The sequence below is a fragment of the Bufo bufo genome, chromosome 4, assembly GCF_905171765.1.
Source record: "Bufo bufo chromosome 4, aBufBuf1.1, whole genome shotgun sequence".
In the NCBI taxonomy this organism is placed as follows: domain Eukaryota; kingdom Metazoa; phylum Chordata; class Amphibia; order Anura; family Bufonidae; genus Bufo; species Bufo bufo.
Window position 1 is genome coordinate 525,457,778 of NC_053392.1, and position 26,844 is coordinate 525,484,621.

General features: G+C 42.9%; 1 protein-coding gene across 3 annotated transcripts in view; it reads right to left on the reverse strand.

The window, feature by feature from the left end:
- Window positions 1-26,844, reverse strand: part of PSME4 (proteasome activator subunit 4) — a 168,003-nt gene that overhangs the window by 77,902 nt on the left and 63,257 nt on the right. For 2 of the 3 annotated variants that reach the window (XM_040429738.1, XM_040429739.1), the window contains 10 exons: window positions 23,831-23,875; window positions 21,188-21,337; window positions 20,194-20,257; window positions 16,262-16,336; window positions 14,772-14,894; window positions 11,564-11,656; window positions 4,623-4,888; window positions 3,316-3,502; window positions 2,128-2,217; window positions 902-966 (listed from right to left, as the gene is read on the reverse strand). In XM_040429738.1, coding sequence (XP_040285672.1) covers window positions 902-966; window positions 2,128-2,217; window positions 3,316-3,502; window positions 4,623-4,888; window positions 11,564-11,656; window positions 14,772-14,894; window positions 16,262-16,336; window positions 20,194-20,257; window positions 21,188-21,337; window positions 23,831-23,875 — 1,158 coding nt within the window. The remainder of the gene's footprint in view (window positions 1-901; window positions 967-2,127; window positions 2,218-3,315; window positions 3,503-4,622; window positions 4,889-11,563; window positions 11,657-14,771; window positions 14,895-16,261; window positions 16,337-20,193; window positions 20,258-21,187; window positions 21,338-23,830; window positions 23,876-26,844) is intronic. The other variant, XM_040429740.1, reaches the window with a different exon arrangement.

The following is a 26,844-nucleotide window of genomic DNA, read 5'->3' on the forward strand; positions in this document are numbered from 1 at the left end:
GCATATCCTAGCGATATGCCCTCATTGTCTAGGATGGAAATACCCCTTTAAAAAGGGGGGTTTCAGATGTGTACTTCTGCTAATCAGTCATGCTAATGGTCCTAAATCTACAAGATTTATTGGAATTTTACTGTAAATTTTTAAAGTTGAAAGAAAATATTAAAATAACTTTGGATAAGAACCTCTATAAAAGAGTTGCAAAATATATACCTGCAGAACAATATTTCTGCTTTCAGGTATCAGTGGCGGTAAGTTGACAAGTAAAGCTACTTTCACACTTGCGTTGTTAATTCTGGTATTGAGATCCGGCAGAGGATCTCCATAACGGAATTAAACGTATCCATTTTGATTTTGCACATCAGGATGCATCCCTTCCGTTAGGAAAATGAAAACAAAACAAAAAAAAAACAGATCCATCATTCAATACATTGAAAGTCAACGGTTGAAGGATCTATTTTTTTAGGTCCCTAAAAAACGGATCCGCCGCTGTTGACTTTCATTGTTTTCAGTGCTGGATCAGTTTTTGCTGCCGGAACGCAAGACATCCTGAACGGATCTCTTTCCATTCAGAATGCATTAGGACTAAACGAAAACGTTTTTTATTCCATTATGGAGATCCTCTGCCGGATCTCAATACTGGAAAACAACAACGCAAGTGTGAAAGTAGCCAAAGGTGCATTTACACTGCTTTTTCAGCATTTCTAAAGCAAACTGTGCCATGTCATACATTGTATATAGGCCTGACAGGGGCTAAAAGCAAACTCTTTAGATCTCTGTTGGGTGAATGGGGGCCAAGAATACATTTGGCGTAGGCACTAACACCTTTCCCAACACATATGGCAGGACAAAGCGCAGCGTGAAAGCAACCTTCATTTTAAATGACGTAGAAATATCCTTTCACCTGTCCATGAACTGGAGCACAAAGTCTTCAAACTCTGCACTGGCCGAGCACAGCTCCCTCTCCACCTGAAGAAATAACACAAAAGTTGTAGAATTCAGCATTTAAAGCCCATAGGAGTGTGAGGGCAGTCATATTATTTATCAATAAAGTCATTTAAACCGAAAGGTCCAATGCCCATGGGGGGCTCTCTGACTGCCCTCCTTCAGGCCATGATCGGCTTCTGATTGTGGACACTTATGGGGCAGTTTGGAGACATTTCTATTGGCTGAACCATGATTTCATGTGTATGGCTATCTTTAGCTTTATCTGAAACATATAAGTAGCAGTATAATAGTAGACCTGAGAAATGGCTGAATGGAATTCAACTGAAATGTTGCGTTTCTAATACAGGGACGTATGATTGTTAGATAAACCTAGATACGTACACGGATTTGGTGACAAATAGAGATTTACAGTTAAGAAGTTCGGACCCATTCCCAAGGGTAGATTATTGGGGTCAATTATTGGAAATGGACAATTGTTTGTCAGGTGATCATATCTTTCATATGGCGCTAAAACGCAGGTTTAATGGCAGCACATCAGCCTGAGAATGATAATTTGCATTGGGCCTGGTGAAAGGCGCTTTAAACAATCACTGATCGATAGTTGTCTTATTATTGGCTCAAGTAAGAGGACCATAAGGCCCCTTGCAGACAAGTGCTTCTCACCACAGCGCAGCTCCCGGCCTGACCTCCCAGTACTGATGGGGTCGCATAGCATTATATTGATTTATGATGCTATGTAACCCTTACAGTTCTGGAATGTATTGCATAACACTGGCAGCATTATGTCAGTGTTATCCAATACATTCCAGAACTGTAAAAGGTTACATAGCATCATAAATCAATATAATGCTATGTGACCCCCAGCAGCGATCCAATTATCAGGGTATGACTGACTGTATGTAGAAACGCTCGCTCCCGATAATTGGCCTTGTTCATTGGGCGATTGTACAGTGAAATCCTTCTTTCTGTGCAGCACATCGTCCTGTATAAACAGGGATCTGCTGTCCAAAAGCAATGATCCTCCAAAAGGACGAGCAATCACACATCCCCATTCAGGAAATCATTGCTGCATGTAAAGGCAGCTCTCCCCATCTCTGACAATCAGGCAATTATCAGGAACGAATGGTTAATTGCCCTCAACATTGGCCCATGTAAAAAGGACAATAAAGAATGGATCCTTACCTCTGACAGATCGTTTCTTTCTTGAAGTACTGATGAGCAGTCTACTAAAGGCACCAAAGTGGAAAATGTTGCAATAAATTGGAATGTGATCTGTTTTCAAATAAAAGATAAAAATGAATGTCACAAAATTAGCAAAATAAAAGACATTTAGATAGATAATCGAACAATGGAAACAACCCTAAGAAAAAAAAAAAAACAATTTCAGACTCAAAGGGGTTGTCTCATCGTGTCATTACTGAGGCGAAATGCGTCTAAGCCCTGACCACAAGGTGGCAGGGAAACAGCAGAGCTGTTTCAGAGTGGAAACAGCAAAATGTGCTGTGCTATGCTGTTCCCGTAGCTCCGGTTCACTGCAATGGCGTCATCCCACTCCACTGTTTCCCAGCCACCGGGTGGTCAGAGCTTAGGCTCATCTCGCCTTAGTAATGGCAAGATGAGACAATCCCTTTAATGATGTAATCACTGTAAATTTTTATTTAAAAAAACACCATGTTTAGATAAGTAGTGGGCTGTCCCACGAAAAATATTCTACAGTTTTCAAATCAGCACCTGAATTATTTGTGATTGCAGGTAATTAAAAATTTTGCATAGCCACTGAGTTATTCAATAAAATGTATCTGTTTAGCGCCATCTGCTGTTTGTTTTTTTACTTATTTCTTTGTCCGGCTCACTGAGATGGCCGCACATGCTCAGTTTCATCCTTCAACTGCCTCCTGAGCTGTGATAGGCAGACCATGGACACGCCCCCTTAGTAGCAGCAGAAAAGACACTCCCTTGAGCTGTCAGCTTGATATAAATCAGGCAGAGCAATGAATGTGGAGATCTCTGGATCTATGTGAGGTACAGGGCTGGTTCTAGCTTTGTTAGAAAGAGATTGTCATGTACTATATGATATCTAATTTTTACTTTTTACATTAGTCATGAGATAACCCCTTTAAACACTGTGGAAAGGCAGAAGTGAAGGGTGGCTCTGATCGATTTCCAGTGTGAATTTGTGACACCAGCCAAATCTGGGGCGCTGCAGAGAACTTCTGGAAACACTTTTCACAATGGTAAACTCTAGAAATCGCTTTCATTTCAATACTTTACACAAAATTCTTGCCATACATAAAAAAACGGGATCACTTTATCCTTTTAAGCACATAAGACCATTTCACTTGAACCCTCTTCCGCATCTTCTGTACATACCATGCATTTGCTAAAATCGTTTGGATCCACACCAGGGAGCGCTCTCATCAATAGAGGTAGCATGTGCGTTGGGCCTTCTGGGAACCACCTGCCACCAGCCACCAGGCTGCGTGCCACCCCAATGACACAACTTAAAGTTGCTGTAAGCTGGTGAGGCTCAGTTAGGGTTTCCATAGCTGGATAAGTTCTGTATAAAGTGGAAAGTGAAAAGTGAAAAAACAGGCACCCTTTAAACATTATATTTGGCGGAAAATGTGTAAATGTCTTCCGTACAGTGGAGTGTTTGGGGAGCTGGAATCACAGACAGGGACACGTGGTACTGTTCAAAAACACTAGTTTATTAAAATGTTGTACCCGAAATATTACTATAATTTATTGCTTATTTTTACTTGTGTAACTGGTGGTCTATGAACACTGATCTGGACGACCCCCTCTAATGGAGTAGTTCCATGCCTTTACTTGAAGTCTAGACTTTCTTCAAAGTGACAGCAATTATAGGTCAAAGTTTGTGCTGCAAGTTAAGATAAAAAGTCACTGGACACACACAATGCTTGGTGTACCTGTAGTGTGCTTTTATTTCAAGCCACAACTGATGTAGGCCTGTCTTCTTTATTTACAGCCACAATGAAAATTACAGTAGGTACCCACTGGGTACAATCAATAGCCGAAACTGGGCAATACCATTCCATCCAAGGTCTAAACAGTACGGAATATTTAAATAATGCTTAGACAAGAAAGGCATTTCAAATTCTATTATATATTAAAACAATATATGCCTCACGACATTATGGGGTTATGCACACAAGTCTTTTTGGTAGGTGTCCGATCTGCATTTTTTCAGGGTCGGATTCGGACCCATTCATTTCAAAGGGGCTGCAAATGAGGTGGACAGCACACCCGTGTGCTGTCCTTTATGTCCGTTCCGTGTCCCCGCAAAAAAAAAATATTAAACACGTCCTATTCTTGTCCGATTTACGGACAAGAATAAAACAGCAAGCCCCGTTCCGCAAAATGCAGAACGCACAAGGCTGGTGTCCATGTTTTGCAAATCAGAAATTTGTGCACCCCTAAAGGAAACGTGCAGTCCTATCTGTGTGCATGATATAAAGTAGGAGGAGATGAGCAGATTGATATATACCAGTAGATAGTTTTATGGGAAAAAGTGTAACTTGCAACTTTTCAATTTAAATCCCTACTCTTTCTAGGCCTAGGAGTCCAGAAGGTGGTTTTAGCTCGTGAAGGACATTGACATTTCTGCATGCTCATACAGGAACTAATGAAGAACATACATGGAATTATCTACTTACCTTTCAAGTACTGGAGGAATGACGAGCTCTGGACGCATCAGTGCAAGATTCTGCAGGGCTTGTGCTGCCTCCAGACTTCCAGTTTTACTAAACATTGCCAGGAGAACAGGCTGCATTACACTTTGCACAAAGTCTGTCACATCTTGATCACTGAGCTTGTGGGTGTCCGGCACGGAGGTCAGCCAGGACGGCTTCTTATACCTCTCCCGATGCAGCCTTCGTACAACACAGCATGGCAGTCTCTGCAGCAGTTTCATAAGTTTTGTCTATTAAAAACAAACAAAAAAAAAAAAGAAGAAAAGTTTATATAATACTTTTCAAACTGCATTTGGCAACAAACTAATTTTTAGGCGCGATCCTTTTGCTTTTGGGGAGATAAGCCACCATGAGGTGTCTGGCAGCTGCTTTTTTCCCTCTCCCATTCACAACACAAGTATGCTTAGTTGCACAGGCATGTGTATGAGAGGGGGGGAGTGAGAGCAAGTCATATCAGGTGATCGCTATCTCAGCTGCGTTACCCGCATGTATCCTGCAGACTTTCATTTTGTCCCCCACTGTTTGCTATAGGGCCCTTTACAGGGGCTAAATATCCTGAATCATAAAAACGCTCGTTTGCGATCATCTGGCATTGTAAATGTACCGTCGATTACCCAATGAACAAGCGAAACACATCGGGTAATAGATCAATTGTGCGGTCACAAAAATTATTGTTTGCCCGTAGCACAAGTAAACCGCATCTGCTGCCGGCAAACAACTAGTTAGTATGGAGACGTGCAATTGCTCCTCACCATACTGTGAAGGGGATCGCTACATGTAAATGCAGCCGTCTTCTCCACCAGCGAGCAGGCGACTGTCGGGAAGGAACACTTCCCTCCCGACAATCTGCTGCTGTATCATCCCGTGTAAAGGGACCTTAAGAGGTTAGCAAGATGTAGACAAAAAAAAAAAAACTGAATGACTACAGGATCTGATTACACTGTTTATTGTCTGTTACTGTGTGGACCCATAGGTCTGCAGAGGAGCTGTGCAGACAGAACAATAGCATCTTTAGCTTAATTTTAGATGCATTAGCACAATAAAAGGAAATTAATTATAAAAGGTTTACAATGGCTTCAAATACTTTTCTTCACAAGTCTTCAAAAACTTCTCTTGTTTTTTCCATGATCATTTGGACTTTCAGATGGTTAGTAAAATGAGCATGTTCAGTGAGATCTAAGTAAAAGTTAATGGTCTGTGTGGCATTGCAAGTACGATACTAGCATATTTTAATTTAATTCTATTCAGTTGCAGAGGACTTCATGTTGGATGAAATACATTTGCAACTATTTTAAATTTTACCTGAAAGTACCACATATAAAAAAACTTTCCATAAATGAATAGCACAAGTGAATATAATAAACTTTGTAATATATCTTGTTAAAGGAAAAAATGCTTCCATATGCTTTATTTTAGGCTGCTTTGCTTTTTCCAGCTTTTAACATTGATGTCTTTGGAGAGATGGGGGAAGGGGGGGGGGGGGGTTGGGATGCTGGATGAGAGAGATACAAACTGCAGCTTCTTAGTTCTGCTACACTTAGCACTTTTGACCATACTACTAGTAGGACAGGGCTATACCACTGTCCAGAGTGAGGTAATTAATAATTTACTAGCTGGCAGGAGTCTCCTCATCCCTACTCTTCTCTCCATAGCCTTTTGTGTGTGAGGCTGGAGACCGAGCTACTAGAGATTAGGCTGGGTAAAGGGGAAGGGGAAGAAAGCACCCTGAGAAGCCCAAGGGATAGCATAATTCTTTAATAAGATATATTACAAGGTTTCTTATAGTCACATGTACTATTCACTTCTGAAAATGTGTTTTTAACTGGAGGTACACTTTAACCACTTAAGGACCACAGGTTTATACCCCCCTAAAGACCAGGCCCTTTTTTACAAATCGGCACTACACTACTTTCACCGTTTATTGCTCGGTCATGCAACTTACCACCCAAATGAATTTTACCTCCTTTTCTTCTCACTAATAGAGCTTTCATTTGGTGGTATTTCATTGCTGCTGACATTTTTACTTTTTTTGTTATTAATCGAAATTTAACGATTTTTTTGCAAAAAAATGACATTTTTCACTTTCAGTTGTAAAATTTTGCAAAAAAAACGAGATCCATATAGAAATTTTGCTCTAAATTTATAGTTCTACATGTCTTTGATAAAAAAAAAATGTTTGGGTAAAAAAAAAATGGTTTGGGTAAAAGTTATAGCGTTTACAAACTATGGTACAAAAATGTGAATTTCCGCTTTTTGAAGCAGCTCTGACTTTCTGAGCACCTGTCATGTTTCCTGAGGTTCTACAATGCCCAGACAGTACAAACACCCCACAAATGACCCCATTTAGGAAAGTACACACCCTAAGGTATTCGCTGATGGGCATAGTGAGTTCATAGAACTTTTTATTTTTTGTCACAAGTTAGCGGAAAATGATGATTTTTTTTTATTTTATTTTTTTTCATACAAAGTCTCATATTCCACTAACTTGTGACAAAAAATAAAAACTTCTATGAACTCACTATGCCCATCACGAAATACCTTGGGGTCTCTTCTTTCCAAAATGGGGTCACTTGTGGGGTAGTTATACTGCCCTGGCATTCTAGGGGCCCAAATGTGTGGTAAGGAGTTTGAAATCAAATTCTGTAAAAAATGACCAGTGAAATCCGAAAGGTGCTTTTGGAATGTGGGCCCCTTTGCCCACCTAGGCTGCAAAAAAGTGTCACACATCTGGTATCTACGTACTCAGGAGAAGTTGAGGAATGTGTTTTGGGGTGTCATTTTACATATACCCATGCTGGGTGAGATAAATATCTTGGTCAAATGCCAACTTTGTATAAAAAAATGGGAAAAGTTGTCTTTTGCCAAGATATTTCTCTCACCCAGCATGGGTATATGTAAAATGACACCCCAAAACACATTCCCCACCTTCTCCTGAGTACGGCAATACCAGATGTGTGACACTTTTTTGCAGCCTAGGTGGGCAAAGGGGCCCATATTCCAAAGAGCACCTTTCGGATTTCACAGGTCATTTTTTACAGAATTTGATTTCAAACTCCTTACCACACATTCGGGCCCCTAGAATGCCAGGGCAGTATAACTACCCCACAAGTGACCCCATTTTGGAAAGAAGAGACCCCAAGGTATTCCGTGAGGGGCATGGCAAGTTCCTAGAATTTTTTATTTTTTGTCACAAGTTAGTGGAAAATGAGACTTTGTATGAAAAAAAAAAAAAATCAGCATTTTCCACTAACTTGTGACAAAAAATAAAAAATTCTAGGAACTTGCCATGCCCCTCACGGAATACCTTGGGGTGTCTTCTTTCCAAAATGGGGTCACTTGTGGGGTAGTTATACTGCCCTGGCATTTTCCAGGGGCCCTAATGTGTGGTAAGTAGGTAAATGACCTGTGAAATCCTAAAGGTGCTCTTTGGAATATGGGCCCCTTTGCCCACCTAGGCTGCAAAAAAGTGTCACACATGTGGTATCGCCGTATTCAGGAGAAGTTGGGGAATGTGTTTTGGGGTGTCATTTTACATATACCCTTGCTGGGTGAGAGAAATATCTTGGCAAAAGACAACTTTTACCATTTTTTTATACAAAGTTGGCATTTGACCAAGATATTTCTCTCACCCAGCATGGGTATATGTAAAATGACACCCCAAAACACATTCCCCAACTTCTCCTGAGTACGGCGATACCAGATGTGTGACACTTTATTGCAGCCTAGATGCGCAAAGGTGCCCAAATTCCTTTTAGGAGGGCATTTTTATACATTTGGATACCAGACTTCTTCTCACGCTTTGGGGCCCCTAGAATGCCAGGGCAGTATAAATACCCCACATGTGACCCCATTTTGGAAAGAAGACACCCCAAGGTATTCAATGAGGGGCATGGCGAGTTCATAGAAATTTTTTTTTTTTGGCACAAGTTAGCGGAAATTGATATTTTTAATTTTTTTTCTCACAAAGTCTCCCGTTCCGCTAACTTGGGACAAAAATTTCAATCTTTCATGGACTCAATATGCCCCTCACGGAATACCTGGGGGTGTCTTCTTTCCGAAATGGGGTCACATGTGGGGTATTTATACTGCCCTGGCATTCTAGGGGCCCTAAAGCGTGAGAAGAAGTCTGGAATATAAATGTCTAAAAATTTTTACGCATTTGGTTTCCGTGAGGGGTATGGTGAGTTCATGTGAGATTTTATTTTTTGACACAAGTTAGTGGAATATGTGACTTTGTAAGAAAAAAAAAATAATAATTCCGCTAACTTGGGCCAAAAAAATGTCTGGAGCCTTACAGAGGGGTGATCAATGACAGGGGGGGTGATCAATGACAGGGGGGGGTGATCAATGACAGGGGGGGGTGATCAATGACAGGGGGGGGTGATCAGGGAGTCTATATGGGGCGATAACCACAGTCATTGATCACGCCCCTGTAAGGCTTCATTCAGACGTCCGTATGCGTTTTGCGGATCCGATCCATCTATCAGTGGATCCGTAAAAATCATGCGGACATCTGAATGGAGCTTTACAGGGGGGTAATCAATGACAGGGGGGTGATCAGGGAGTCTATATGGGGTGATCACCACAGTCATTGATCATGCCCCTGTAAGGCTTCATTCAGACGTCCGGATGCGTTTTGCGGATCCGATCCATCTATCAGTGGATCCGTAAAAATCATGCGGACGTCTGAATGGAGCTTTACAGGGGGGTAATCAATGACAGGGGGGTGATCAGGGAGTCTATATGGGGTGATCACCACAGTCATTGATCACGCCCCTGTAAGGCTTCATTCAGACGTCCGGATGCGTTTTGCGGATCCGATCCATCTATCAGTGCATCCGTAAAAATCATGCGGACATCTGAATGGAGCTTTACAGGGGGGTGATCAATGACAGGGGTGTAATCAATGACAGGGGGGTGATCAGGGAGTCTATATGGGGTGATCACCACAATCATTGATCATGCCCCTGTAAGGCTTCATTCAGACGTCCGGATGCGTTTTGCGGATCCGATCCATCTATCAGTGCATCCGTAAAAATCATGCGGACATCTGAATGGAGCTTTACAGGGGGGTAATCAATGACAGGGGGGTAATCAATGACAGGGGGGTGATCAGGGAGTCTATATGGGGTGATCACCACAGTCATTGATCACGCCCCTGTAAGGCTTCATTCAGACGTCCGGATGCGTTTTGCGGATCCGATCCATCTATCAGTGCATCCGTAAAAATCATGCGGACGTCTGAATGGAGCTTTACAGGGGGGTGATCAATGACAGGGGGGTGATCAATGACAGGGGGGTGATCAGGGAGTCTATATGGGGTGATCAGGGGTGATCAGGGGCTAATAAGGGGTTAATAAGTGACGGGGGGGGTGTAGTGTAGTGTAGTGGTGCTTGGTGCTACTTTACTGAGCTGCCTGTGTCCTCTGGTGGTCGATCCAAACAAAGGGGACCACCAGAGGACCAGGTAGCAGGTATATTAGACGCTGTTATCAAAACAGCGTCTAATATACCTGTTAGGGGTTAAAAAAAACACATCTCCAGCCTGCCAGCGAACGATCGCCGCTGGCAGGCTGGAGATCAACTCTCTTACCTTCCGTTCCTATGAGCGCGCGCGCCTGTGTGCGCGCGTTCACAGGAAATCTCGGCTCACGCGAGATGACGCCTATTGGCGTTAGCGTAGCCTGGGGGAGCCGCCGCAATGACGCCTTTCGGCGTTACAGTTGCGGGAAGTGGTTAAGAACAATAAAAGTTGATACAGTTCCTGCTCATGCACTGATCTTACACCCTGTATTGCCATCCAGAGAGAGTTTAAGCAATAGGCAAAAATAAATCCGTTCACAAAGCCTAAATATAAATAGCTTCCTGGTCACACGCTCTATTGTGGTTACACAACATCTGCAAGGCTCCTGATGTTTGACTTCTTAGCACCATCGGCTCTTATTTTTAGCACATCTCATGCATCAAGTAAACAAAAAGGACGTTTCAACATCACATGCTGATATCTTGTCTGTGCATTGCGGAAAAACCTAGGAGATTTATGTATGAATTTAGGTTTCACGAGTTCTGTAAATGATCTGTTCTGTGTCTGTGGCACAATGCCCAAGAAACCAAGTAATGGTAACGGTGGCATTTACTGATGAAGAAATCCAAATACCTGAGGCCCTTGGGAAATCACAAGGGAAGGCCATGATAAGAATAGAGTTGCTGGTATGCCATCATGTTTATTGGGTAATATTATTTAGAAAGTCAGCGTCCATACTTAACTGCGTCTCTAAAAAGCCTATACAATATTGTTCGTGTGAAATAGGCCTTAGGCGGAGTTCACACTTGAGTTATTTGGTCAGGTATTTCCATCAGTTATGGTGAGCCATGACCAGTAGTGAAGCCTCCTCAGAGATCAAGCGTACTGATGCGATTTGCACCTATTCTGTGTTTTTGACCCGCACCTGGTTTTGGCTCACAATGACTGATGGAAATCACTGAAGTGTGAACTAAGAGGCACTAATATCAGAAAATGTGAAGACAACCTGCTACTTATGTATTCTGGCATTTAGAATCAACTAATGACTTCCTTTTTAAAGGCCTGGGAGAGTCAATGTAGCACCTAGTACATAACCAAGGATGAAGCAAGCAATGCATAATAAATATTCTTACTAAAGAAGATCAAGGACTTAAGAGAAGGGATTTAATAGCGTAAGAACTGGCCAGGATATTTCCTAGTAAAGCCTGAACACTAAGTAACAGGTGCTGTCCTCTCACAGAGATGCAAAGTCATGATATGTGTATATCCTGGATGTCTTCCCCTAAAACAGCAGTGACTTTTCCAAGAAAGATTTACTAAGGAATGCTGATGAGCTCAAGTGCCTGGAAAACTTGCAAAGAAATGTAAGCAAAGTACTTACCAGCCACCGGCCATTGTTAGACGGGTGATAGAAAGAGGCAATGCTGTTAAACAACCCTGTAAGATGTTTTTGCACAGTCTTGCTTGGTCCTCCCTGCAAAGGACAAAACATTAAAAAACTTTAGTATAATAATGTAAAAAAATAAGCATAAAATCATATTTTTACAAGTAAACCACTTAATATAACAATCAAAGATATCACACTATAGGAAAAAGAGCCAGCCTCTCTGGTGGCCGGGACCGCACATAGGCTAGTGCTTTTCCCTATAGTGTGCAAGCACGACCACCGCTGCTAGATTGCAGGGTGGTCGTAACCATGGAAACGAGCAGTGTATAATGTGATGGAAAAATGAATCAAGCCAGCAATGGAAGCAATATGGAAAAACACAATACATTAGTAAGTGACTTGTATTCGCTTTCTCTACATAATAAATGCTATTTGCTGAAGTGAGACAACCCCTTTAATGAATCCTGGAAGCATTAATTAAAGGTTTATCAGTGTTCGCTGACAGGCAGGAAGTCATGGATGACTTCTCTTGACCTCACATATAAAACAGTGGAATAGTTCAGAAGCCTTGATTTTTGATTTTTTTTGTGTGAATGTAACCAAGATCAGACAATGAAATGAAATAAAAAGTAAGTGAATACTAAATGTCTAGCACTAACCAAGATGCACAAAATCAGTGCAGGCTTCTCCTCTTTTCTAAAACTCAACATGGAGAAAACGGACTAAGACCCCATGCACACGACCGTATTTATGGTCCGCATCCGATCCGCATTTTTTTTTCAGATCAGACGCAGACCCATTCATTACAATGGGTCCACATCTGCACATCCATTCTGTAGCCAACAAAAAGGATAGAACATATCCTATTCTTGTGTAATGAAGTCAGGCGGCACAGCGTACTGGTTGAGGGGTGCTCGGTTTGTGTGGAGGTAATCCCAAAATCAGAAGAATGAAAGAAAACCGGCACTCCCATGTGTTGCATTCTTGTCCGTTTTGCAAACAAGGATAGACATTGTTACAATAGATCCGCGCAAAAAAAAAAAAAGCATGCAACACATATATAACACAGACATCGTCCGGATTTTTTGTAGATTCACATTTTGCGGACTGCAAAACACATACGGTTGTGTGAATGCACCTTTACTGTCTGTATTTAGTGGATCCGTTATTCTGCAAAATGGTCACATTGATTTCCGTGTTGCATCTGCATACGTTCCGTTTGTCTGCAAAATACGGTGGTGTGAATAGGGCCATACCCTAATCATACATTCCTCATGTCACTCAGCCCCCCACCAGACCCATCAATCACCGTTAATGGCTTCACACTTTCTCCAGTCTCACTGGGCCACTGACTTGATACAACACTTGATTCTGCCCCGACCTTCAATCTGTACATCAAAGCCTTTAACACTTACTGCCGTTTCTCACTCAAAAGCATTTCTTGTATCAGCTTCTTCCTCAACCTTAAGGCCTAGTTCACACTTCAGCGATTTGGTCAGTGATTTTCCTCAGTGATTGTGAGCGAAAACCAGGTGCGGGTCAAAAACACAGAACAGGTACAAATCATTTTGTAATAACTTATCTCTGTATAGGCCTCACTCCTGCTTTTGGCTAAAAATCTGTATAGTGTGAACTAACGTAAGCCTGAGTCATCAAACTTGCTAGCGCAAGCCCTCATCATGTCCCACCTAGACTACTGAAACCTTTCTGACCTCCTATCGAAACACTTGTGTGCACCTCCAACCTATCCTCCACTCTCTCGTTTCTCCTCTAAAAAATTCCTTCACTGGCTCCCCACTGCCCAGCAATTTAAGTTCAAAACACTAACAATAACATGCTAGGCCGTCCACAGGCTGTCCCCTCCATACATCGCAGACCTACCGCCTCGATACATCCCCATGAATGATCTTAAATCCTCAAAAAATGCTCTTCTTTGATTTCCACCTGTCTGCTCTTCACACAAAAATGTCCAAGATTTCTCATATGCATTCCCCACTGACTGGACCTTGCTAACCCAGCACATCTCCCCACCATCCAGACCTTCAAGAGGAACCTGAAAGCTGTCTCTTTAGAAAAGCCTACAGTAACCTGCTGCCATTACCCAGCCATATAAGCAGCGTCTACCCTGTCTCCTTCCGTTGTAGCCCTCCCAGGGAGGGTTCTATGTTAATCTACACCAGCATGTCTACACGTTAGTCCACACTTATTGAATTTTTGTTATTACATATTTTGTATGTTTACATTTATTATATGTACTGTATCTTGGAAATAATGTCACTAGAAAATTAATAATAATGTACACTAACAGTACCTTCTCAGCTCAGCTCAATAATCATTGCTATGCAGGACAAGATGTTTTGTCAGCCACAACGCCTTCAGGTTGTAGACCAGGTAACCAAGTAAAACAATTCTCTAACGTACTCCTATTATTGGAATCATGCCCCTTGTGTGGACTTTTAGCAGAGCAGGAATGCCGCAGGGAGATGAGGAACCTTGCAGATTCCTTGTTGCCAGTTAGAAGGCACGGGCTGATTTAAGAAACCCTATGAGGGAGATTTTTAGAACAAAACGCGCAGAACTCTGACGGTGAAGGACATGGTGTGCACCAAAATGTCAAGAAATAGGTGTGCTGCCGAGTTATAAAATGCAACATTTTTGCTGAGAAACACATAAAATATGCCAGCCATGATGCATCATAAGAAAAAGTGTCAAATGTGTCTAGGAAGCTGCGCCAAACTTTTCATACCAGGTGATCATTTTAATAAAATTGAAGATAAGCAGATTGTTTTGTAAGGCAACAGTGGAGAATGGGATTTGGTCTCCAATGTTCAAAAATATGATTAGAAGCAGAAGATAAACACATAGGGAGTCATTTAATAACAAGAAATACGCCTATATTAGGTGTATTTCTGGCGCAGATTGTGTCGCAAAGGTTATTTTAACCGCAATCTTTTATGAGCAGGGAAGGTCCTTCTCATTCATCATTTTTTAAGCCTGTTTTAGGTGTAGAAAATGGTCTAAACGTAAGACAGCTCGGAAGCTGGCTTAGATTTAGACTGGCGCCTCTACATAACTTCGGCGATTCAGCACCAGCTATAGGGGTTATTAAGACCGGCGCTTTAGGCCGTTCATTAATAAATGACTCTCACAGCGTTTATATACAGGGTTTCTTTTAAACCAACCAGCTACAATCATTTCCTACCATCATTGCTGTGATCCATATAACTGCATGTCCAATGTCATAAGCGTTCGCTATCTGTCTCGGGACAATCACTTGACTGCTTCCGACAGGGAGGTTTAAACTACGTAGAACCCTGGTAAAAACCTGGGGAAAAAAAAAAAAGACCATAAAGAAGAAAACAGTGGTTAAAAAATCATTATAGGAAAAATACTTCCATGTGTCCACCTTATGGACAGTAACAAACCCCTCCACCCAGGAAACACTGATACATACCGTAATATATAGTCACAGAGCACACACCCTACCCCAGGCATCATAAATGGCTGTGGCCAAACCTGTTGGAAGCTCCCACAAATTACAGTGGGAATGCTCATTGTGCAAAGTGCAAATGTTTTTTAGTTTTTGGAAACTAGGAAGTCCCTCATGGAAATCAACATAATTTAACATTCCCGAAAAACAAAAAGTTCAATGAAAGAAGGTTGTCCCACATTAAACACTGGTATGTCATGCCTGTAGTAGTGTCATAACGCCCTGTGTGTCATATCCATTACTTGATTATTCCTACAGCTCTTATCCTAGCTTACGGATACTTCATCCTCTTGTGTCAATGGGGAAGGGGTCCGATTGATCATGCATTTCACTTGCTGAAGACAAAACTGAAGGGAAAATGCCCCAAGAACAAGCAGGAACTGAAGACAGTTGCAGTAGTGGCCTGGCAGAGCATCACCAGGGATGAAACCCAGTGTCTGGTGATGTCAATGCGTTCCAGACTTCAGGCTGTAATTGACTGCAAAGGATTTGCAACCAAGTATTAAAAAGTGAAAGTTTGATTTATGATTATTATTCTGTCCCATTACTTTTGGTCCCTTAACAAGTGGGAGGCACATATGCAAACTGTTGTAATTCCTACACCGTTCACCTGATTTGGATGTAAATACCCTCAAATTAAAGCTGACAGTCTGCAGTTAAAGTACATCTTGTTAGTTTCATTTCAAATCCATTGTGGTGGTGTATAGAGCCAAAAATGTTAGAATTGTGTCGATGTCCCAATATTTATGGACCTGACTGTATGTGCCCGTTCAGCTCAGCCAAATGTGTATTCTACGAGGAGAGTAGAGAAGGCCGCTGGCTAGACACTTCTTGTGGCAGATTACCTCCCGGGAGAACAAAAGGATTGGGTGAAAATATTCACATGGGCCGATCCTCCTATCCCTGACGTTATCTGTTTGAGGAGAGTTGGGAGCTCCCCACACAAATGCTGTTCTCGTTGGGTTGGGCAGACAATAAACTAATGTGTATGGGGACCTTTACTTACATAACTGGACGACTCCTTTATTATTACCTGCATGTCAGTACAAGGCTCATCAGACAATAGAACACAATGGAAGCTTGCATAGATATACCATGCAGCAAATATCTGCTGGGTCCCCATCCTCCAAGAACCCAGCCATAGATGCAGAAGAGGATTCTCTCTGCCAATTTTTTTTTTTAAAAAAGCTCTACTCGTTTACCTTTGGTACATAAGGATCCCAATCAATGTAGCCGATGTTATCATTAGCCAGACGTGCAAAGATGTTCACCAAATGCTGCAAATACAAGAGAGAAGACAGTGAATAGACATTTTTATAAACTGAATATCCCAAGAGAGGTTTACTCCATTCCTCCAGAGTCCTTCAACTGGCCAGGTGGAGAAAAAAGTTAGCATAAATTATTAAATGGATCCGTCTACAGGGAGTGCAGAATTATTAGGCAAGTTGTATTTTTGAGGATTAATTTTATTATTGAACAACAACCATGTTCTCAATGAACCCAAAAAAACTCATTAATATCAAAGCTGAATATTTTTGGAAGTAGTTTTTAGTTTGTTTTTAGTTTTAGCTATTTTAGGGGGATATCTGTGTGTGCAGGTGACTATTACTGTGCATAATTATTAGGCAACTTAACAAAAAACTAATATATACCCATTTCAATTATTTATTTTTACCAGTGAAACCAATATAACATCTCAACATTCACAAATATACATTTCTGACATTCAAAAACAAAACAAAAACAAATCAGTGACCAATATAGCCACCTTTCTTTGCAAGGACACTCAAAAGCCTGCCATCCATGGATTCTGTCAGTGTTTTGATCTGTTCACCATCAACATTGCGTGCAGCAGCAACCACAGCCTCCCAGACACTGTTCAGAGAGGTGTACTGTTTTCCCTCCTTGTAAATCTCACATTTGATGATGGACCACAGGTTCTCAATGGGGTTCAGATCAGGTGAACAAGGAGGCCATGTCATTAGATTTTCTTCTTTTATACCCTTTCTTGCCAGCCACGCTGTGGAGTACTTGGACGCGTGTGATGGAGCATTGTCCTGCATGAAAATCATGTTTTTCTTGAAGGATGCAGACTTCTTCCTGTACCACTGCTTGAAGAAGGTGTCTTCCAGAAACTGGCAGTAGGACTGGGAGTTGAGCTTGACTCCATCCTCAACCCGAAAAGGCCCCACAAGCTCATCTTTGATGATACCAGCCCAAACCAGTACTCCACCTCCACCTTGCTGGCGTCTGAGTCGGACTGGAGCTCTCTGCCCTTTACCAATCCAGCCACGGGCCCATCCATCTGGCCCATCAAGACTCGCTCTCATTTCATCAGTCCATAAAACCTTAGAAAAATCAGTCTTGAGATATTTCTTGGCCCAGTCTTGACGTTTCAGCTTGTGTGTCTTGTTCAGTGGTGGTCGTCTTTCAGCCTTTCTTACCTTGGCCATGTCTCTGAGTATTGCACACCTTGTGCTTTTGGGCACTCCAGTGATGTTGCAGCTCTGAAATATGGCCAAACTGGTGGCAAGTGGCACCTTGGCAGCTGCACGCTTGACTTTTCTCAGTTCATGGGCAGTTATTTTGCGCCTTGGTTTTTCCACACGCTTCTTGCGACCCTGTTGACTATTCTGAATGAAACGCTTGATTGTTCGATGATCACGCTTCAGAAGCTTTGCAATTTTAAGAGTGCTGCATCCCTCTGCAAGATATCTCACTATTCTTGACTTTTCTGAGCCTGTCAAGTCCTTCTTTTGACCCATTTTGCCAAAGGAAAGGAAGTTGCCTAATAATTATGCACACCTAATATAGGGTGTTGATGTCATTAGACCACACCCCTTCTCATTACAGAGATGCACATCACCTAATATGCTTAATTGGTAGTAGGTTTTCGAGCCTATACAGCTTGGAGTAAGACAACATGCATGAAGAGGATGATGTGGTCAAAATACTCATTTGCCTAATAATTCTGCACTCACTGTAGGGCTGAAACGATTCATCGATTTAATCGATGAAATGGAGGCAAAGAAATCCTCGATGCAGTTTCCCTGCATCGAGGATTCGTTTAAAATCACATGACCACGGAGCGCGAGTGAAGTGAAGCTTCTCGCTCACCGCTCCGTGGCCTCCCGACTCGGCACCGCGGTGCACTGGCCAGGGCCTTGCGTACACACATGGTCAGCGCGCTGGATGATGCTGTGTGTGACGTCAGGTCCCAGTGCATGCTGGGATGAAGACGCGTCTCCTGTGGACTCCATATGTCAGCGCACGCCGCACTGCCAGGAAAGGCAAGTATAAAGTTAGCAGCACCAGTGGCGGTGGGGGGACCTGTGATTTGGCAATTGCTTGTATAAAATTATTGGCGGGGGGGAGAAGGGTTAAACGGGGCACCTGTGATTTGGCATGTATAAAGTTATTGGTGGAGGGGAGAGGGGTTAAACGGGGCACCTGTGATTTGGCAGGTATAAAGTTATATAACCTTGGATACACATTCTGGCAGAAGAACAGCCTGCAGGAGTATACCGTATTGGGTATAGCCGGATACAACCAGCTATATGCTCTCATTGACTATAATGTGGTCCAAGGCCACCTGGCCATGTTCCGGCATACATGCTGGGTATCGTCCAAAGCTTTGCTTTTTTTTTTGTCCGGCCAAAACCCAGCTTGAATGCTGTAACAAGGCCGGACCCCATTACAGTCAATCACTGCAGCAGCCGGCAGTATCCAGCTATACCCGATACGGTACATTCCGGCTGTTCTTCTGACAGAATGTCTATTGCAGCTGTGAAAGAAGCCTTATGTGTGTGCAATTATGTGCTATACCACTGTAAGAAAAAAGAATAGGTTATTTTAGGAAGGTTTTTCTTATTCGATTACTCGATCTAATGTAAAAAATAAATCGATAGAATACTCGATTACTAAAATATTTGTTTACTGCAGCCCTAGATCCGTCAGCTCTCCTGACATGTCTGCTTTATGAAATACCTGAATTCCCCATGAGCGAAGAAGTCTCTTTTAGGCCTCATGCACAGGGCCGTTGCCTGGCTGTGCCCGCATATTGCGGGCATCGGCCGTGTGCACCCTTCATCAATCCGGAAGGTCTGGTGCGAAACGGAGGCATGGAACCCCACGGAAGCATTACGGTCAATGGCCGTGTGCATGAGGCCTTAAGGAGACTAGAGAGCGCAGCTTGGCTGCATGTGGCCCTAGTTGGACAGTGTATAGACACAGCCCACTGAAACGGGAAATGCTAACACCCAGTAATCCATGTAATCATGCAATTCCAAGAGGAATAACAGAACACCACCATACAGTGCTCCATAAAGATGCTCCAAAACTGTTCTTTCATGAGGGATCCAAATCTTTACTAAAACAAACAACTCGGGAGAGGAGACATATTCCACGATGAGGTCAGTGGGCTGTAATCACTCACAACAGTTCCTTTCCCTGTGGGGCTTACAATCTAATTTTTGCCATTTATGATATATAGCATGGCCATTTTACCATCGGGAGGCGATATATTGATGAGATCTGGGATTTAGAGTGTGGGAGGAAAATGGAGTAATGGATATCCTATCGAAACAGAACACGCAAGCTGATGCAAATGTTGGTGCTGGTCGGCTTTCCCAAGATCACCTTTAAAACCACTGATGAAAATAATCAAGCACACGATGGACTTTCCATCAGAACTATCCTCACAGCCGACGCAAGGAGAGACTCTGGTGCTCAGGGATGACTCTTGTGCAGCCAGTACTCGGATTTGATGGTCATGTCACAATGAAATCTTACAACATTTCCTCCCTCTTTCATCATTGTCCATGTCTGATCAGTGAGGAGCGAGACCCCACGATGTCCATCATGATGGGTCCATGGGCCTTTCTACACTTAACACAGCCCACCAGTCATAGCAGTCTTGAAATTGCTACACCCCAGAGTCTGGACAGGAGAGGTGTCCTGGTAGCCGGACCCCCTTTGAACAAACACTAATAGTATATCTAATCAATATATATGCCATTAATGCTGTTCATTGGAAACCAACCTATATAAATGACAGCAAACATGGAAAATCGTAAGTCTGCAATATTAACACAGTAACACATGACATTAGGAGTATAAAGACGATGTTACATACCCCTTCCCACTGCGGGAGATTCTGAACTGAAAGCCATAGGCCCATAAGTTCATCAAACCAAAGCCTGTAAAAGAAAACCGTCCATTAGGGAAAGGAACGAACAAGGAAACTTATTTACAGAAAAAGTGCATCTTATCTGAACGAGACAATGGCTCATATGTTTAAAGGGATAGACCCATAACCACATGAAGAGTGACTGGTGAGGTCCCATGTACCCCTGTGTGAATGGAGCAGGAACAGACATGTGAGCTGACGCTCTATTAAAGCCTATAGGACTGCCGGAGATGGCTGTGTACAAGCCCTTGGCCATCTCTGGCAGCCCCATGGAGAGGTGGCGCACATGCGTGTCAAACTGGTCCATTCACATGAGGGGAACACAGGCCCCTGTTCTCGTGATCGGGCATAGCAGACCTGGCCCAGTCATTACACTAGAAAACTGGCACAGATTCTACAGCAGCTCCCTTGCTGATATAGTCTGCAGTTCTGGCGCATGGACCTGCACAAATAAGAGGTGTATGCATCTTAATAATTGTGCTGCATCCGATGCCAGAAGGGCATAGGTTACAGGGGCTGTGTCCTCTCAAGCATTGCTGGCATATTGCCAGGATATGCCACCCCTGGGACCCTGCATTATCTATAGAACGGAGCCTGCAAAGTGAAGGAGAGCGGGCGCTCGGCTATTTTCAGAAGTCCCATGGAAATGAATGGGAAGTGCACCATTCAGGAGTGGCCACCGCTCCATTCACTTCCGTGGGGCTGATGGAAATAGGAGAGCCGGCTATTTTCAGCAGTCCCATAGAAGTGAATTGAGTGGGCTCCGTTCTAGAGAGAGGTGTGGGTCCCAAGCCCACTCCTATCAGACATCGGTGGCATATCCTAGCGATATGCCACCGAGGCTTACGATGACAGAACCCCTTTAAGACTGGCGCGTAAAATGCTGGTCTTCATAAACGTCCCCCACTATATTCCTATACATTCTGCCAGATTTACCCACCTGAAGCCTTTATGATGCAGTTCTGGAGGCAGGGAGGTAGGCAAGAATAATTCTAAATAACTAATAGCCTTCTGCATGGTTACATCAAAAGGACACAATAAAGGCCGCCATTCTTCAAGCATTTCTGCAGTTGCATCATCTGGGAAATAACTGGAAAAAACAGAACATCATAAATTTTTAAACACTGTACCGACTGCATTTTCTAAAGGCGCGATACTCTACTCTGTCCATCTGTACATGGACATTAAAGGGTTTTCCCAGTTTTATGTTCTAGTAAATGCTTGTATTTCCCATAATATAATAATGGTGGAGAAACCTTCCTCATATCTCTCACAGATATTCTGTGTTCTGCTGTCCCTTTACTATTCCTCCTGAAAAGTTATGAATACATTGACAACTATGTGTCGCCATTCCCCTAGTCATCACTGATCGCATCAGAGTCTGTAGGGTCACATTCTAGCAGGAATAACAGAGAAACAAGACCAGGAAGATTTGTAAGAAACGTTGTTCCAGAATTGATATACTATGGTGAATGGAAGTATTTACAAATGTACTAAATTACTTATTAAATTACTTAATAAAAGGTTACTCGTCTTAATTGATTAATATAATTTGCATTTCAATTCCTCATGATTTTTTTTTTTTTTTTAGATGTTTCCATTTACATTCAGAGGTTAAAAACTCATGCACTAAGGAAAAACTGTAAGGCCCCTTTCACATGAGCGAGTATTCCGCGCGGGTGCAACGCGTGATGCGAACGCATTGCGCCTGCACGGAATCTGGACCCATTCATTTCAATGGGTCTGTGTACATGGAGCGTTGGTTTTCACGCATCACTTATGCGTTGTGTGAAAATCGCAGCATGTTCTATGTTCTGCGATTTTCACGCAACGCTGGCCCCATGGAAGTGAATGGGGCTGCGTGAAAATCGCATCGCATCCGCAAGCAAGGGCGGCTGCGATGCGTTTTTCACGGATGGTTGCTCAGAGATGTCGTTTGTAAACAGTTTTTTATCACGCACGTGCAAAACGCATTAAATCGCATTGCACCCGCTCGATAAAAACTGAACTGAACGCGATCGCAAACAAAACAGAATGGACTTGCTTGCGAAATCGCGCATTTTTCACTGAACGCATACGGACCTATTCCGCTCACGCTCGTCTGCAAGGGGCCTAAGGTCTGAGAAATGGATAAAGAGGTTGTCCAGAATTTATACCACTGATGGCCTATTCTCAGGACAGAGCATCAATATCTCACTGGGGGGATCTAACACCCTACACCCCTGCTGCTCAGCTGTTCTGCAGTATCTCTAGTGCCAAAACTACACAGCTCCGACCACCAAGTAATGGACCGAGTGGGTTACTTCACAGGGAGCTGCACTGCAGTGACCAGCTCCATCCACTGCACAATGGAAAAAGCTGTGCACTTACAGCGCTGGAGCAACCCCGAAGCAGCGGATTAGTGGCGATGTGGGGTGTCAGGCACCTGCTGATCAGATATTGATAGTCTATCTGGAGATTAAAGAGAGTTGTCTGAACTCAGACAGAACCCGATCTGCACTCATTCATCGTGAGAGGGTGGAGCATCAGAGCTTTTCACGCTCCGTTGCTCCCCTTTGCCCTCCAAGGGAATTTTCTTGAGATCCGGTGACGTACTCGGCTCTCCGTGGGTAAGCAAGGCGGAGGCTTATGCCTAGCAGTGAGCCCGGTGACGTCACTGGTGCGGTCTTTAGCACGGCCATAGCCTGTTTTTACACCCATCAGAGCAGGCGACGTCACCGGGATCACTGCTAAGCGGAAGCCTCCACCTAGCAGTGTCCAAAAGAAAACAAACAGCCCTTGCCCTGCCACATGCAGCTCGGGGCAAGGGAGAGCATCAGAGCGCGAAAAGCTCCGATACTCCATTCATTCATGGAATAGGAGTGCAGATCAAGTCTGAACCCAGACAACCCCTTTAAGCCATTAATAGTAAAAATCCTGTTCCAGCCCAGCTGATTGCGGGGGTTCAGGGTGTCAGACCCTCACTGATCAGATATTGCCAACCTATCCAGCAGCCTGGAAAACCCCTTTAAAGGGGGTCTGCTGGTCACAGATATGGTGTAGTGTCATCTGCGACCAGCACAGATCTGCTGAGTGGAAGGGCTTACAATTACATATGCAGATGTCAGGTTTTCTGAAAAATCTCAGTCATCCCTGAGCAGAACTAAAGGAGTTTATACCTTCTATAGAGCCCATTCCTTCTGGAAACAAAGGTGGTCTGAGGCCACATACTTCACCGATGTGACCTTGCCATGAATGTCTATGACACATCAGTAGATCATTTTGACTGGATTTCCCCTTTAGGGTACGACTACAAGGCGATTCTGGGCGACATGCGTCATGCACCCAGCTATAGGAATGAATAGGGTCACAGCGCAACTCACACGAATGCTGCGACCACGTCACACGCATCACAAAAAATCTAACAGTGCAAGTTGCGATGCGACCCCAATCATTGTTATGGCATCGCTGTGTGGCTGCACCTTTAAGGTTTGTTGTCTAGAGATCAGATCGTATACCAGCACGGTCACATAAGGGGAATATGTCTAGGTATTCCATGGCTACATTTCTACTTTACGCACATGCTAGGCATTGGCAGACTTACGGTCGACAGGCTTTCACTAGTGTTTTCAGGACTCCTTCTACAGAGCTGGAAAAAAAAGAAGAAATACTTTAATGTCGCCATTCAGAACTTTACATCAGTTATTAGAAGTACAGCTTTCATATCGCTCACTGATTTAATGCAAAAATGCAATGCTGAATGCACGCAAACCGTAATATTAGGATTCAAAATCTCGCTTCCTAGAAATTCATTTACATCACGTCCGTGCTTTCATCGACTCCTATATGGAAATACCCGGGCTTCCAGCCTGCACACACCGCTGCTACAAGACTGAGAACCCCCGATAGCCCCCACATCACAGAATTATTGATTAGTGGTTACCATTATAAATTCAGCAGGAATACCCACATGGCTCCACCTGGCTATTCCTCATTGATGGGCCTAATATCAGCTATTATAAATGAAACCTTAGAGCACAATAGAATACAACTGGGGTGGGGAAGGGGTTAAGTTTTAATATAAAAATATATTTCTGAACATGCAGCATGTCAATGGGAGCCATAAAACTGTGGATTTAAAGGGGTATTAAAGGGAACCTGTCACCGGGATTTTTTGTATAGAGCTGAGGACATGGGTTGCTAAATGGCTGATAGCACCTCCGCAATACCCAGTCGCCATAGCTCTGTGTGCTTTTATTGTGTAAAAATATTGTATATATTGTATAAAAATATTTTTAATAAAAGACCAATTGAGAAAATGATTTTTAGCCCAAAATGAGTGAAATGCGATGATTAAAAAAAAAAAGTTTCCAATACTTTTGTGAAAATAATGATAACATGGCCAACCCCTTTAACGGTTTTAAAGATCTCTGCTTGCAGTCATTCTATATTTACATCCACAATATAGAAACCTGTTCCCAAGACTAAGTACAATAAAGCCAGCAGAGTTGTGTCTTGCAAAGAGACACGCAGCCATGTGTTCCCATGAAAAGATCTATTCCAGCACTTCACCTATAAAAATCTTCATTTCAGGTAATTAAAAAACAGAAGCATGCATGGAAGGTACAGCCAACGTGTTTCGGACAGTTACAATCTGTCCTTAACCATGGTTGTAACTGCCCGAAACGAGTTGGACGTACCTAATATGCATGCTTCTGCTTTTTATTAAGATAAAATAAAGATTAAAGATTGTTATGGATGAAGTGCTGGAATGGACCTTTTTATGGTATCAAGTTACTGCAGCCGAAGCAGTTTGATCCGCGCACAGTCCGACTTGTGGTCGGAGAAATGGCGGGCTGAGTTGATTTAGTTTTCTTTTTGCACCCAGGGTCCAGCAGATTACCAGGACACATTTTATCCCCAAAATAAATTCAAAATGTTCTGACTAAATGACAGCAAGCAAAGTGTATTGCTGCAGAGTCTGTCCACCAACACTCAGCATGCAAAATGTTTGGACCCATTCAGCAAAGCAATGGGAAGATTGTGATGACAGAGCACAAAGTGGCTTGTAGCAAAAATCGCAATGTTCGTCTTCATTCCATTTGAGGGTTAAATAAAGGGAAAAATTCACTTTTACAAAATATATAGTTTGGATTTTCACAGCAATCACATGGTTCTAGGCATTCGTCCTCATGCTAGTGGTTATGATGGAAGCCTTTTCCCAGCGAAGTATATTGTTGGACAGTTGCCCTTTAGAACAGCTGCAGTTAGGGGTTTTCTGGGTGTTTAATACCGATGACCTATTCTCAGGATAGTTCATCAATAACAGATCGGCGAGGTCCGACTCCCGGGACCCCACCGATCAGTTGACCACAGCCTTCTCACAGCTTACCAAGCACAATGCCATCCAAAGGATAACGGCTGTGCTCTTGGTATTGCAGCTCCGCGCCATTCAGTTGATGGGACTGAGCTGCACATAAGCCAAGTGACCGATGAATGTGACAACATTGGCTTGGGAAGAGACCGTAGCACCGCAATCTTTTCAAACAGCTGATCAAGAGGTGGCCATTAGTTGGACCCCTGCCAATCCAATACTGATGACTTATTCTGAGGATAGGTCATCATTATCAAGATCTTGGACAACACATTTAAACTTATAAATATAAAGATCATTTATCATTTATCATGGGAAGTACGCCACTGTTTGGCATACTTTTGCAGCAAATTTGGTTGCAAAGGGGCTTTGTGGCCGAATTTGTCCCCACTCCCGCCACTGGCGGAAAAAGGGTCGTGGCATGGGCAGGGAAGGTGCCCGTCTGATTCATCATTTTCTACGCCTGTTTTTGGCATAGAACATTACTTAATCTACTACAGCAAGGGAGCTGGCGTAGATTTGAACAAGTCGCACGGCCACCGGTAAAGCGCCGAAGTCACGTAAAAGCCGGCGCCTCTACATAACTTGGGCGCATCAAGCGGCAACGGACATGGACTAAGACCGGAGTCTAAATCTTCGGTCTTAGCAAATACACAAAATTTGAATATTATTTTATTCATTTATAAATCGCCAACATATTCCACCACGCTGTATAGAGACTGTAATCACTCACATCAGAACCTGTCCCCAATGAAAATCACAATTAAAAGTTCAAATTAACCTATCAGTACATTTTTGGAGCGTGGGAGGAGACCAGAGTATGACGGGAAACCCATGCAAACACAGGGAGAACATACAAACTCCATGAGGATGTTTTCCTTGGTCACATTTGAACCCTGGACCCGAACGCTGCACCATGGCAGAGCAGGTGGGTAATACACTGCTCAAAAAAATAAAGGGAACACAAAAATAATACATCCTAGATCTGAATTAATTAAATATTCTACTCAAATACTTTGTTCTTTACATAGTTGAATGTGCTGACAACAAAATCACACAAAAATAAAAAAATTGAAATCAAATTTTTCAACCCATGGAAGTCTGGATTTGGAGTCACACTCAAAATTAAAGTGGAAAAACACACTACAGGCTGATCCAACTTTGATGTAATGTCCTTAAAACAAGTCAAAATGAGGCTCAGTAGTGTGTGTGGCCTCCACGTGCCTGTATGACCTCCCTACAAC